This window comes from Lissotriton helveticus, chromosome 7 (assembly GCF_964261635.1).
Source record: "Lissotriton helveticus chromosome 7, aLisHel1.1, whole genome shotgun sequence".
NCBI classification, from domain to species: domain Eukaryota; kingdom Metazoa; phylum Chordata; class Amphibia; order Caudata; family Salamandridae; genus Lissotriton; species Lissotriton helveticus.
Genome location: NC_136068.1, coordinates 1,957,906,925 through 1,957,921,961, shown reverse-complemented (window position 1 = coordinate 1,957,921,961; position 15,037 = coordinate 1,957,906,925). Strand labels below are relative to the sequence as shown.

Below are 15,037 nucleotides of genomic sequence, written 5' to 3'. Positions count from 1 at the left end.
TCATTGAAAATGGCATCTTGCACTGTGCGAGCTGTCGTTTTCTGCCACTCGAGTGGATTTTTACTTGAGCAGCAGCTTTCTCTACACGGAATGGTAGATTCTCATCATGATCGGTCGCAAGCATACGCGACCATTCGCAAGGAGAAACCTGACCTCCCCGCGTTGAGAATCTCGCCGGGGGGTTTATTTTCCAGGCTCGCGATCGCCAACTTGATGTTGCAGATCGCGAACGAGCAATAAGTCTCGCCGGGATGTCATTTTGCTTGCTCGCGGTTGCCAACTTGACATTGAGGACCACGAGCAAGCAAAAAGTGACTGCTACGCTACGCGTGTTCGCACTGTGCTCCATGCAATTTGCGTCACGCAAAGTAGCGCAAACTTTGCGAGTGTAGCGTAGTTGTCCACCCAGGCTTAGTAAAGAGTATGTTAAGTTGGTAATTCACAGCATTTTGAAACCATGTCAACGATTACATTGAAAAATTACCCTGTCTCATGTCCGTTGAAGCTAAGTGGGCCATGAATGTTTGTCATTATACAATTTGGTTGTGGTTCTAAAACTATTGGGAAGCACTGACCGAGACAAATCCTGGGCACAGCAAAGCACATATTTTTATTATTATTATAGGGGCTTATAGAGCGCCTGGTGACGTCTCTCGACGTGTCCCCGCGCTATGGAGAAGAGTGTTGCTTAGATGGAGTGAAGCATCAGACAGTTTAGGTGGTGAAAAGATATGTTTTTAGATGTTTCCTAAAGGATGTTTCACTTTTTTCCTGTCTGATATTCATAGGAAGGGTATTCCACTCCTTAGCTGCGAGGATGCGGAAAGATCTGCCTCCAAGTCTGGCTTTTTTTGGGCGCATTATCTTGAGCAGACCAGTTCCCTTCGAGCGAAGGGATCTGGAAGGTTCATAGGGTAAGGCTAAGTCTGACAAATAGGAGGGGGCTCTAAGGTGAATGATTCTATGGCACCAGAGAAGGGCCTTGAATATTATTCGTTTTTTTATGGGTAGCCAATGCAGAGCATCCAAGGAAGGTTTAGAAGGAGCTCTTCGCGGGAGTCGTAGCACAAGGCGTGCTGCTGAATTTTGTAGGACCTGTAGCTTCCTAATGTTTTTTTCTGAGGTGCCCAATAGAAGCACATTCCCATAATCAATACGGGATGTGATGAGAGCCTGCGTCATCGTGCGCCTGGAACTCAGAGGAAGGAGATCCAGGGTGCGACGGAGCGTCTTCATCACTCCGAAGCATTTCCCAACTGTTTTTTGGACATGACTGTCAAAGGAAAGTTTGGTGTCAATCCAGACACCCAAGTTCTTGGCCTCCTGACTGGGGATGGGTAATGATCCCAGACATGGGGGCCACCAATCCTTGGTCCAGTTGGTGTTGTTCCCACCTATGACGAGTACCTCTGTTTTTGTTCCGTTTAATTTGAGGCAATGCTCGTTCATCCATGTAGCCAACTTGCACATACATGAGTTGAAGTTATCTGCCTCAGAGGAGGGGGATTGAGACAAGGAGATCAAGAGTTGAGTGTCGTCGGCGTAAGAGACAAGCTCTACGCCGAACGATTGGACCACCTCTGCCAAAGGAGACATATATAAGTTGAACAGGGTGGGACTCAGGGCCGAGCCCTGAGGGACCCCCTGTTCTAAGATCAGACTGTCAGAGAGATAGATCCCTCTTTGGACCTGAAAGCTTCTGTTGGTTAAAAAAGCCTTCAGCCAGCCTAGAGCCTCTTTAGTGACTCCCGCTCTGTTTAGACACTGTAGCAGTATAGAATGAGCTACAGTGTCAAACGCGGCACTGAGGTCCAGCATGATCAAGGCCATAGTTTTGCCTTTGTCGGCTCCCTCCCGCAGAGTTTCAGTGGCTCTTAGAAGTGCAGTCTCTGTGGAGAAGCCTGTTCTGAAACCCGATTGAGATGGGTGAAAGGTTTTTTGGGTTTCGAGATGGGTCATTAGTTGAGCGTTGACCACAGGCTCAGATCTTGGTTACACTGTGGCATAAAGACCAACTCTGGGTACGGCAAAGCACAGGGGAATATCGGGGAAACATGGTGAAACATTCAGGAAAAAGAAATGGCCAGAGACACCCATAGAGTGGGGTGGTCAGGAGAGAGGAATGGATGAAGAGACCCAGAGAGTGGGGTGGACAGGAGAGAGGAATGGATGAAGAGGCCCAGAGAGTGGGGTGGACAGGAGAGAGGAATGGAGAGTGGGGTGGACAGGAGAGAGGAATGGATGAAGAGGCCCAGAGAGTGGGGTGGACAGGAGGAAAGAAGCTGCCAAGAATAAAGCGGGTGGAGGTTGGCGGAGGTTACCTGCACGAGAAGCTTGAGTCGCGTGATCCTTTGGAAGGGTAAAATGAGGAAAGACTTGAGGGACAGCCGCTGGCACACAGGGTCACTCTCCAGCCTCGCCAACACCTGCTGGAACCTGGGGTTACCGCTCCTGGAGGAGGAAGAGATGGAAGATTAAAAGTGCAGCCTCAGAAGGAGGAGGCTGCAGCCCATTCTCATACTCAGCTGAGTAGCTCACATGCACAGCTCAGGTGTGGCTGTACTACTGCCTTTACAGGCACAGAAGACATTGCTGGGTTGTGTGGTCTCTGCAGAGGAAGTCCTGGTTTGAGGTGGAGCCCGTGGGCAGTGACGTAACCGTTAACCACATGGGAAGAAACACTGACGACCTCTGATGTAGCTGTGTTTATTGAAGAGATCAAAGCTTATCTCGTCTCCGGAGAGAGAAGAGTTCTGTGCAAGAGACCATGGGAAAACAATGGAGGAAGAGGGGAAGAGGACAAAGGATTGTAAGGAGAATGGAGCCTAAAACAAGGAAAATGAGAGATGAAAACAGCAGGAGAGAGAACCTCATCAAAAATGAGAAGAAGAAGAAGAAAGAACATGAAAAGAAATGAGGGGTAGGTAAAATAAAGAACAGGAGGTCAAAAAAGGATGAGAAAGAACAAAACAAAACATGAGGGAGAGAGAAATGGGAACATGAAAAGTAAAGAAAGCAGAGTGAGCAGGAGAGAGTCAGAAAGGAAGAAATGAATGTGTGTATACGCGTGTGCTCAGAGTGAGGAAATTAAACGATAGAGAGAAAGAAGATGGAGAAAACCTGAAACTATAGAAATGAGAATGTGTGAGGGAGTTGGGGCAAAGGAAGAGTAAGGTAGATGGTAATAGTTTAATAGCAAAAAGGAGAAGCGGAAGGGGGTAAGTGTAGTGTCTCCTGGCTGCGCTTTCAAATGTCCTGTACAACCACACTCCTGACTGCGCGTCACCCACCATCACTGCCATGACCCACCCCTCGCACCCACTCCTTACAGAAGACGCTGGAAGGTCTGGTCCTGGTACGACTGGTTGGTCACGTAGGGCAGGTACACCTTGCGGAAGTCCGCCGCGTGGCTCAGGACCACATCACACACGTTGAAGGTGTACATGTTGTCCTCAAACTTCTCTTCCAGGTCATAGAGGAAGCTGCGGAAGACATGGGAGGGAGGGAGGTTAGATCAAGGAGAAGCCTCCGAATGCCAAACCCTGCTCGCTGAACGTAAGCCCCAAAAGATCCTCAAATAAAACAAACTTCAAAAGACCCTCATACTTCTCAACTGACCTACATTCAAAGCTCTACATGTCCACACAGACCAAGGAGGCCGGCAGAGACCACCTACAAGTCCTCATCTGCTCCCACCCAACCATCATACGTCCCAAAGACCCACCACAGACACTACACAGACCTTCAGACAATTCATCAAGCCTGGCCGTAGCTCCCCACAGACCCTCACGCAGCCCCCAACAGACCCCTAGAGAGCCCTCAAGAGACTCAACGCACCAGAAGCATCGCGGTTCCAACGGATCCCAACATAAATGCCAACAAAGTATCACATGTTCACACCAAACAAACAAACCTCACGAAAGATTCTCGCTCAGCGCCTAAAATACCTCAACATAACAATTAACCAACCCACCCAAAAAACTATTTGCCAACAAACGCCAGAAACACCCCAACATCTCCTTTCCCAGCCATAAAATATCCTTACAATCCCACCAGCAGAACTTCTCATCGCTCCCAACAGCCCCTCGCAATCCCCAAGAGAGCCCAACATATTTGTATTTGTATTTGTATTTGTATATGGCATTTATAAAGCGCGAACTGTCGCTCCGAAAGGAGCATCCTGGCGCTGATACGGTGTACAAAACAAATATTAAAACCTAGATAGCAGCCATTACAAAAACTGTCTGACAGACTGTAAATCCTAGTTTTTAGTTGTTTCCTAAAGGCATTCTCCTGAGTCAGAAGTCTGAGATTTTTGGGCATGGCATTCCACGCCTTAGAGGCCAGTACAGTAAGTGTCTTACCTCCCTTGGTTTTATAATTAAATTTTGGGATGTTAATTAGGTTGCCGCCTGTCGACCTCAGGCATCTTGAAGGGTTATAGCTCACGAAACGTTTCGCAAGATACTTTGGACCTATCTTGTTTAAAGCTCTGAAAGAGGTCAGCAAGATTTTAAAGAAGATTCTCTTGCGTAGCGGCAGCCAGTGCAAGATCTTAAGTGCACTGGTAGCCGAAGATCTTCTAGGTAGTTTGAGCACCAATCTTGCAGCTGCATGTTGGACACTTTGAAGTTATTTCAGCGTAGATTTTTTTGACCCCAGCCAACAGGCCATTGCAGTAATCCAAGCGCGATAATATCAGTGCTACTGCCACTGTTTTTCTAGAATCAGTTGGTAGGAACTCAAAAAACTTTTTTCGGGATTTAATAATGCTGAAACAGCTCCCTGCAGTGTTCCTGACATGCTGGTCAAAGGAAAGGGCGGAGTCAAACAGGACCCCTAGGTTTCTTGCGGTTTCCACTGATTGTGGTGGAACAGGTGAGTCATCAGGCCACCAGTCCTTAGGACAGAATTGGACATCTTTTCACAGCGGTAGGATCTCCGTTTTATTGGTGTTACATTTTAAGTGGTTGGTGTTCATCCATTGGAAAACCTCCCTCAGGCAACTCTTGAAATTTTGTTCCATATTTATGGAATTTGTATCCATATAGACCACTAACTGGGTATCATCCGCGTATGATGTAACAAGTATCCCATGTGACTCTATAAGTGAAATGAGGGGGATCATATAAATGTTAAACAATAACGGGCTTAAGATGGAGCCCTGCGGGACCCCAGATGGAACTATTTTTTCTTTGGATAAAAAAGAGCCTAACGATACTGTTTGAGATCTGTCGGTCAAGAAGGATGTTAACCATGCCAGGGCAACTTCTGTTATACCTATACTCATCAGCCTGTCAAACAGGATCTCATGCGCGATGGTATCGAACGCTGTCGTGAGGTCCAATGAAATCAGGACAGCATTTTTGCCCTCATCCTGCAAGAGTTTGATAGAATCAGTGAGCTCAAGGAGAGCAGTTTCGGTTGAGTGTTTTGTCCGGAAACCTGACTGTTGAGGGTGTAAAATGTTGTGCGTGTCAACAAAAGTTTTCAATTCTTGGTAAACTATCTGCTCTGTAATTTTCCCCAAAGTAGGGAGAAGGGATATGGGTCGAAGATTAGATAGATCAGTGGTAGGTTTGTTGGATTTCTTCATTAAAGGCTTTACTATTGCCTTTTTCCAGTCAGGAGGAACCACTCCAGAGCTGAGTGAGGCACTGACTATCGTATTGATAGTAGGATTCATTACATCAATTATCTGATGGAGTATTTGGGGGGGCAAGAGTCAGGGGGGGCTCCTGATTTACAAGCCAGGATGACCTCCCGGGTTTGCAAAAGGGAAGCCGGTTGGAAAACATTCAGAGTGTGAAGTTTGTTTTCCCTCCACCTTGAAAGGTTATTATCCTGGGGGGGGGAGAGGGACAGGGAAATCTTTCTGTATTTGCTCAATTTTTTCCTCAAAATAGTCGGCAATCGGGTTGCAGAAAGTTGCCGAAGGAGGAATTTGTGGTTCCAGAGCTTTGGGATGCGTGAAAGACTTCACTATTGAGAAAACCGTTCTGTGCTTCTGCTCTGCCTCTTTAATAGCATTGATGTAATATTCCTTTTTGGCTAGCTTAATGCTGTCGAGGTAGGATTTTCTGTGCTGTAAATAAAGGATTTTGGCTGAATAGTCATAAGTTTTTCTCCATTTCCTTTCACTTTTTTTACAAAGTAAGTGGTTTTCTGCTAACACCTGTGAATACCAAGGTGCATTCGGCTTTTTCCTCGTGCCCTTGCTAGAACGGTTTGTAGGAGGGACACGTTCTGCAATAACTTGGTGCATCTAGGAACTTGAGATTGTCTGGGTGGGTTGGATTTAATGCATTCATCCACTCTCTTCCAGTTGAGGTGAGAAGTAGGGTGCTGACTTGTCCGCAAGGTTTTTACCGGATCAGAGATGCATATCATGAAAGGAATCAGACTATGGTCTGTCCAGATTTGGGGAATCGGGGTGTGTCTTTCCAGTGTGGGAAAATTAGAACAAACCCCATCTAGGGTATGTCCGGCGGAATGGGTCGGTAGCACTACGGATTGATGCAGACCAAAGATATCTAGGGTCTGATAAAAATTGGTTGCTTGAGCATCGATTCTCGATTCCAATTGCAGGTTGAAATCCCCCATTAGGGTGAAATGAGGTTAACGCAGAAGAAGCTGACCTAGACTATCACCTAGAGAGTCTAAGAATGGAGATGCATTGCCTGGGGGGCGATATATCAGTCCTCCCGAAAAGGAAGTAGATGCGTTTAACATGATCGAGAAGCCCATACCTTCTGCTCCTTTGAGGGGACCTAAATTGAAAGTATGACACTTAAGGGAGGTTCTAAGAAGTACAGCAACACCGCCTCCTCTCCCAATCGGTCTGTCTAACCTAAAGATGGTGAAGCCGGGAGGAAGGGCGGTCGATAGGTCAGGGTTACTAGTGTCATTGAGCCAGGTCTCGGTCACAAAAAGAAAATCTAGATTGGAGTCAAGAATCAGGTCCCTGATGTCCTGGCTGTGGCAGCCCAGGGAGCGTGCATTGATCAAGCCGCCCTTAAATGTGAGGGGACAAACCCTCGTGGTGCTGGCGCTTAATGTGGGGTCGTGGCGTAGCCAAGGTGTGGTCCATTTACAAGTGATGCATGAGACGGGTCCCCATATCAGCTCCATGAGAGGACAAACAGAACATCTGCCACCCTCATCCCACGCGCGCAGCTCGTTCTCATTATAACTATGTGAAGGTCGGGATGAGTCAGCGTGATCCACGGCCATCGCGGACTTAGAGCGGACGGGCGCAGACGGGCTTGCCTATCTACTAACAGATGCCCACAAAGCCCCAAACGAGCGTGACATGTCTCACAAAAAAGACCCCATCTCCTAAAAAGCCATCACATATCACCAAGAAGACTGTCACAGCCCCCAAAACACCATCTCACTGTCACATTGACAATTCAAACAACGGCCAACAATCCCCATAGAGCCTTGAACACTGCACCGCAGACACACACACAGGTACACACAACCCCTCAATCACCAGCAGATGTTCCCACCAGACCTGCTCTGGTCAAGGGCCAGCAAACAGACCTTTGTAATTCCTCACATGGTTCCAACGGCCCTTCACGCTGCTCAGGCAGACCATCAAACTGTCTTCAGTCCAAGGCATCACTGACCCACACAGCTCCATTTGACCTTTGATGCCCTGCACACAGCTGCTCATCTCCATGGGGGGCAAACATAATGACACTTGAGGCAACCTGGCCAGGTGCCTCTCAGAACCAGCAGACTGGATGACTGAACATTGTTTGAACCTCAATGCTCAGAAATCGGAGATCCTATTATTCTGTGGGGTTCATTGATTCACGCTGGTGGCCTCCATCAGTAGGAGAGGCGCCGACCCCAAGACATGAGCATAAAACCTTGGAGTCATCATCGACGACTCACTCTCGATACAGGATCAAGTTATTCCCCCTGTGGCCAATGCTCTGGTATCCTCAAACTACTGAGACGGTTGTCCTGGGAGGAATATGACTTATTACATCGCATACCAATACCACGCGTGCCATTACAACGTGGGTATTACTACGTGATGTCAATGACGACATGCCATTACATTGCAAACTTTTACCACAGCTATGCGTTTACCACGCATGCCATTACAACCCAAAGGCATGCCTGGTAAAGGTATACTCATGGTAAAAGTATGCAAGGTAAGTGACTCTACCCTGCCCTACGCTAAACCCTAATGTAGTAGCTCTGCACGACCCTCCACCAGCCCCATTCCTCTCCCTACATTTACACTACCAAGCACGATGCCCCAACACTACCCTAAAACACTACCCCCAGCACGACCCTCACACAAACCCCAGTCCGGTCCCTACACTCAAATACTACCCTGCACAACCCCCGTCACTACCCTAAACCCTCAAAAAGTAACCAGCACCCCCGGCCCAATCCCCCTTACCTGTCTTTTCTTGTGGTTCCTCTCTCCTGGTTTCTGCTTCACATCAACTGAGGGGCGGCGCACGTCGTTGTGAGGTCACGGAACAAGGTGGATGGCCATTGCAATGCATGCGTTGTAAAAGCACATGTGATGTAAAAACATGCTCAGTAATGGCTACGTGTTCTTACATCGCATGCGTTGTAACGCTTGCGTTGTAATGGCATGCAGGGAAAGAGCCGCGTTGTGATAGCTGTTTCCCACCTGGTAGTCAGTCAAGTCAAGTCAAGTGAATTTGTATAGCGCGCTACATACCCGGAGGGTCTCAAGGCGCTTGAGGAGGGAGGGGAATTACTTGTCGAATATCCAGGTTTTAAGTTGCTTTCTGAATGCTGGGTGGTTTTGAGTGAGGCGGAGGTGAATGGGGAGAGAATTCCAAGTTTTAGCCGCCAGGTAGGAGAAGGATCTTCCTCCCATGGTGGTTTTGTTGATGCGAGGAAGAGCAGCAAGGGCTTGGTTGGAAGAGCGTAGCTGGCGTGGGGGGGTGTAGAAGGAGACTCGCGTGTTGAGGCATTCGGGTCCAAGTTCGTAAAGTGCTTTGTGTGCGTGGGTGAGGAGGAGGAAAGTTATCCTCTTATTGACAGGGAGCCAATGGAGGTCTTTCAGGTGATTAGAAATGTGATCTTTACGCGGGATGTCTAGTATGAGTCTGGCTGATGCGTTCTGGATGCGTTGGAGTTTTTTCTGCAGTTTTGCGGTGGTGCCGGCGTAAAGGGTGTTTCCGTAGTCCAGGTGGCTTGTGACCAGTGCGTGGGTGACCGTTTTTCTAGTTTCGGTGGGGATCCAGCGAAATGTTTTTTTGAGCATGCGAAGAATGTTGAAGCAGGATGATGAAACGGCGTTGACTTGTCTGGTCATCGAGAGTGAGGAGTCTAGGATGACGCCCAGGTTCCGTGCGTGGTCCGTCGGGATGGATGCTTTTCCAAGGGCCGCTGGCCACCAAGAGACGTCCCATGCGGAGGGGGAGGTACCTAAGATAAGGACTACTGTTTTGTCTGAGTTCAGTTTCAGACGGCTGAGCTTCATCCACTCTGCTACTTCTTTCATTCCTTGATGTAGGTTGGTTTTGGCGGTGTTAGGGTCATTGGTGAGTGAGAGGATCAGTTGAGTGTCGTCAGCGTAGGAGATGATGTTGAGGTTGTGTTGGCGTGCGATGGTCGCGAGGGGGCTCATGTATACGTTGAAGAGGGTGGGGCTGAGTGAGGATCCTTGTGGCACGCCACAGATGACTTCAGAGGCTTCTGACTTGAACGGTGGGAGGCGGACTCTCTGAGTTCTTCCAGCAAGGAACGAGGTGATCCATTTCAGAGCTTTTCCTTGGATTCCGATGTTTCTGAGGCGTTGTAACAGGGTGCTATGGCAGACTGTGTTGAAGGCTGCGGATAGGTCGAGGAGGATGAGGGCGACTGTGTCTCCATTGTCCAGTAGTTTTCGAATGTCGTCTGTTGCTGCGATGAGTGCGGTCTCAGTGCTGTGTTTGGCTCGGAAGCCGGACTGTGAGGAGTCGAGGGAATTGTTGGTTTCGAGGAAGGCGGCGAGCTGGTTGTTGATTGCTTTCTCGATGACTTTGGCCGGGAGCGAGATGGGGCGGTTGTTTTTGAGTTCGGTGGGGTCAGCTGTGGTTTTTTTTAGAAGGGCGCTGAGTTCGGCGTGTTTCCAACTTTCCGGGAAGGTGGCGGAGTTGAGGGAGCAGTTGATGACGTCTCGGAGGTGTGGTGCTATGATGGAGTCCGCTTTTTTTGAAGATGTGGTGAGGGCACGGGTCTGTGGGGGATCCTGAGTGGATGGAGTTCATCAGGCGGATGGTATCCTCAGTGGAGATTGGGTTCCAGTCATTAAGGATGTTCAAGGGGGGTGAAGGTTCGGCAGAAGGTTGGGTGGGTTGGTCTTCGGGTTGGTTGTTGAAGCTGTTGTGGATGTCTGCTATTTTGTTGTGGAAGAACGAGGCTAAGGAGTCGCAGAGGGTTTGAGAGGGAGTGATGTCGTTGGAGTTGGCAGAGGGGTTGGTAAACTCTTTGACGATGTTGAATAATTCCTAGCTGTTGTGGGCGTTGTCGTCTAGTCGGTCTTTGAAAGCGGCTTTCTTGGTTGTCCGGATCAGTTGGTGGTGTATGCGGGTGGCGTTTTTGAAGGCGTCCTTGGTGCTGGTGTTTGGGTCTTTTTTCCAAGCCTTCTCGAGGGAGCGACAGAGTTTCTTGGATTTCTTAAGCTCATCGTTGAACCAGGGGGCGTTTTTGTTTCCTAGTTTGATTTGGCGTTTTTTCAAGGGTGCTAGGTAGTCGGCGCTGTGAGTTAGCCATTGTGTGAGGTTGATGGCTGCTTGGTTAGGGTTCGACGAATAGGCTGGGGGGTTTTGAGAAAGCGATGTGGAGATCTGTTCGGTGCTGATTTTGTTCCATTTTCTTCGCAGAGTGGGTTGAGGGTGGTTGTGGATTGTGGTCTTTTTGTAGGTGAAGTGAACACAGCTGTGGTCCATCCAAAGGAGAGCTGTGGTGCGACTGAAGGAGATGTGCTTGCTGGAGGTGAAGATAGGGTCGAGTGTGTGTCCTGCGTAGTGGGTGGGAGTGTTAACTAGTTGTTTGAGTCCGAGGTTGGCGAGATTGTCCAGAAGGGTGGTGGTGTTGCTGTCGTTGTTCTTTTCCAGGTGAAAATTGAGGTCTCCCAGTAGGATGTAGTCCTCGGAGGGGAGGGCGTGAGGGGTGATGAAGTCAGTGATGTCTTCACAGAATTGTGCACGGGGTCCTGGTGGTCTGTAGAGGAGAGTGCCTCTGAGTGTGGTCTTGGGGTCGGTGTGGATCTGGAAGTGAAGGTGTTCGGCGCTCGCGAGGTTGACGTCTGCGCTGGTTGAAACGCGGATGGTGTTCTTATGGACAATGGCGATGCCTCCTCCGGTTTGCTTGGTGCGGTCCTTTCGAATGATCTTGTAGTCTTCCGGGATGGCTATGGTGATGTCTGGAGCTGAGGAGGCGTTCATCCAAGTTTCTGTTAGGAAGGCGACGTCCGGAGACATGGTGTGTAGTAGATTCCAAAGGTCGATGGCGTGTTTGTGGACCGAGCGGGTGTTGAGAAGGATGCATTTAAGGTGGTTGGTGTCAGATCTCTGTTTGGTGTTAGTGGATGGGGAGTTGGTCTTGGTGCCGTCATACTTGCAGGAGTTGCAAGTGAAGGGTTGTTAGACGGGGACCTGGAGGGTCGGCCGAGCAGAGTGATCGCACAGACAGGTAACTTCCCCCCCACAGATGGACACCACACAAAGCTTATGGTAACACCTTTTATAGGCACTTCGGGTAGTAGAGTGGTACGATACAGGGCGATCAGGACACGATGATCCTCTCAATTCTAGTCTCTAGTAAGGGAAGGGGGTAGCGGGACAGTCTTGGTACCCACGGGTACGGGTGTGTAACGGTGATAGCTCACAATCCTCGAGCTCGGTGTTCGGATGGGTCAGACCGCGGCAGCGCCAGCAGGTCCCGAAGAGGTCGTAGGTGGCACGGGCCGCGGCAGCGCCAGCAGGTCCCAACGAGGATGAAGGTTACAACGGGCCGCGGCAGCGCCAGCAGGTCCCACGAGGATGAAGGTTACAACGGGCCGCGGCAGCGCCAGCAGGTCCCACGAGAATGCAGGTTGCAGAGGGCCGCGGCAGCGCCAGCAGGTCCCACGAGGATGAAGGTTGCAGAGGGCCGCGGCCGCGCCAGCAGGCAGGACAATAGTTCACAAGGCAGGGCTGTGGCAGCGCCAACAGTCCGTCAAGGATGAGTTCGTCGCGGTGTCTCTCGACTCCAGGATACAACTGCCTTCCTGTCCTGGGGCTGCCTCAGTTATAGGTCTGGCGCCCTTTGATGTCCGGACCCTCGCTCTTGGAGGTCGGGAGGTCTGGGATGAGGGAGTCCAGACACCCAGCAGGGGGGTGGAGCCAGCGCCCGAGGAGGCTGGGGGTGCTCGGCACCTGGCGGGGGAGAGCCGTCGACACTTCGTACTCCCATTGACCTGCCAAGTGGGCCGTTCACCTCCTGGGTGGAGGGTGGTGCCGGGATGTCGGGGCCTGGCCAGGCCCAGGGTTGGGGTCGGGCTGAGGCCGCGCGGCCGCGTGGTGCCGTGTCCAAGATGGCGGCTGGGCCGGGCAATGGTGCTGACGGTGGCCCGGGCCCTGTCCTGCGGGGAGGGAGCGAGCCCTTCATGTGGCCTGTCCAACATGCGTCCCCCCCAGCTGAAGGCGGGGAGAGTCACCCATCTTCTTGGGGACTCTCCTCGTCGAGGCGGAAAAAGCGGGACAGGCCATCCGCGTTGGCGTGGTCCTGGCCGGGTCGATGTTCCACAGTGAAGTCCATCCCCTGCAGGGAGATGGACCAACGTAGTAGTTTCGGGTTTTCCCCCCGCATCTGCATGAGCCATTGCAGGGGTCGATGATCGGTCTGGACCCGGAAGTGGGTGCCGAAGAGATAAGGCCGGAGCTTTTTGAGGGCCCACACCACGGCGAAGGCCTCCCTCTCGATGGTGCTCCAGCGTCGTTCTCGGGCCAGGAGCCGTCTGCTGATGAAAGCCACTGGCTGGTCAAGTCCTTCGGGGTTCAGCTGGGAAAGGACTGCCCCAACGCCATGGTCGGAGGCATCTGTTTGGACGATAAATTCCCGACTGTAGTCGGGGGCCTGGAGCACCGGGGCGGAGCACATGGCGGCCTTCAGCTTCTCGAAGGCCGCTTGACAGTCTGGGGTCCAGTTGACCTTCTTTGGTTGGTTTTTGGAGGTGAGTTCCGTGAGGGGCCCTACGATGCTGCCATAGTCCCTCACGAACCGTCGGTAGTAGCCCGTGAGTCCCAAGAAGGCGCGGACCTCGGTCTGGGTGATGGGGGACTGCCACGACTGGATGGCCGCGATCTTGAGTTGCAGAGGGGCCACCAGACCGCTTCCCACCTGGTGCCCGAGATAGGTCACGGACCCCTGGCCAATTTGGCATTTGCTGGCCTTGATCGTGAGGCCAGCTCGTTGGAGGGCCTGTAGCACCTCTCGGAGGTGGTGGAGGTGGTCGGACCAGTGGTGGCTGTACACAGCGATATCGTCCAGGTAGGCGGTGCTGAATCCTTCGAGTCCTGCCAGGACCTGGTTTACTAGCCGCTGAAAGGTTGCTGGGGCATTCTTCATGCCGAAGGGCATGACCTTGAAGTGATAGTGGCCATCCGGGGTAGAGAATGCCGATCGTTCTTGGGCCCGGGGTGTGAGACCGATCTGCCAGTAGCCCGCTGTCAGGTCGAAGATGCTGAGGTAGCGGGCAGCTCCCATGCGGTCGATTAGTTCATCTGCTCGGGGGATGGGGTGTGCGTCTGTTCTGGTGACCGCATTCAAGCCCCGGTAGTCGACGCAGAACCGGAGCTCCGGCGTGGTGCCGGGGGCGGCCGCTTTGGGGACCAGTACCACTGGGCTGGCCCAGGGGCTGTCTGAGGGCTCGATGATCCCGAGGGTGAGCATCTTGGCCACCTCCTCTTGGATGCAGGCCCGTACCCGATCTGGTACGCGGTAGGCCCGATGGCGGATAGGGGGACTGTCTCCCGTGTCCACGTCGTGTAAGCACCAGGGGGTGACCCCCGGGGTGAGGGAGAACAGGGTGGAGAACTGTAGCAGGAGGACTCGGCAGCCTTGGCGCTGTTCCAGGGTGAGGGCCTCCGAGAGTCGGACCCCGTCCACGGAGCCGTCCTTCTCCCGTGACCGTAGGAGGTCAGGGAGGGGTTCGGAGTCCTCCTCGGTTCCATTGTCGGTTGCCATCAGGAGGCTGAGTTCGGAGCGTACAAAGTGGGGTTTCAGTCTATTAGCGTGGAGGACCCGGAGAGGGTTTCGGGAAGATTCCATATCGATGAGATAGGTGACAGGGCTCTTGCGCTCGATTACTTTGAAGGGCCCCGTCCATTTGTCTTGCAGGGCGCATGGTTCGGTGGGAGACATTACCCACACTTGTTGACCGGGTTCAAATTCGATGGAGGATGCATTTCTATCGTACCACCTTTTCATGTCCTCCTGACTGGCCTCCAGGTTTGCTTTTGCCATCTCTCTGAACCTCCTGGTCTGGTTGCGGAGGGTTAGGAGGTACTTGAAAACATCTGGAGGGTTCTTTAGAGGGGGCATTTCCCAGCCTTCTTTGACTAGGCTGAGCGGGCCTCGCACCGGGTGTCCATACAAGAGTTCGAAAGGGCTGAAGCCGAGGGACTTCTGGGGGACTTCTCGGTAGGCAAAGAGAAGGCACGGTAGTAGCACATCCCACTGGCGACGGAGGGGCTCTTCCAACCCCCCAATCATCCCTTTGAGCGTGCGGTTGAACCGCTCCACCAGTCCGTTCCCTTGAGGGTGATAGGGGGTCGTGAATCGGTAGGTGACCCCACACTGTTGCCAGAGGGACTTCATGTATTTTGAGATAAAGTTCGTACCTCTGTCGCTGACGACTTCTCGGGGGAAGCCCACTCGAGAGAAGATCCCCATCAAGGCTCGACCCACTACTGGGGCTGTTATCGTACGAAGGGGGACCGCCTCAGGATAGCGGGTAGCGTGATCCACCAGGACCAGGATGAAGCGATGTCCCTGTGCTGTTCGGGGG

General features: G+C 51.7%; 1 protein-coding gene across 1 annotated transcript in view; it reads right to left on the bottom strand.

Annotated features, from left to right (window-relative positions):
• Positions 1-15,037, bottom strand: part of LOC144770983 (uncharacterized) — a 335,407-nt gene that overhangs the window by 141,127 nt on the left and 179,243 nt on the right. Inside the window, exons 7-8 of the mRNA XM_078655850.1 lie at positions 3,330-3,482; positions 2,322-2,451 (exon numbers count right to left, since the gene is read on the bottom strand). Coding sequence (XP_078511976.1) covers positions 2,322-2,451; positions 3,330-3,482 — 283 coding nt within the window. The remainder of the gene's footprint in view (positions 1-2,321; positions 2,452-3,329; positions 3,483-15,037) is intronic.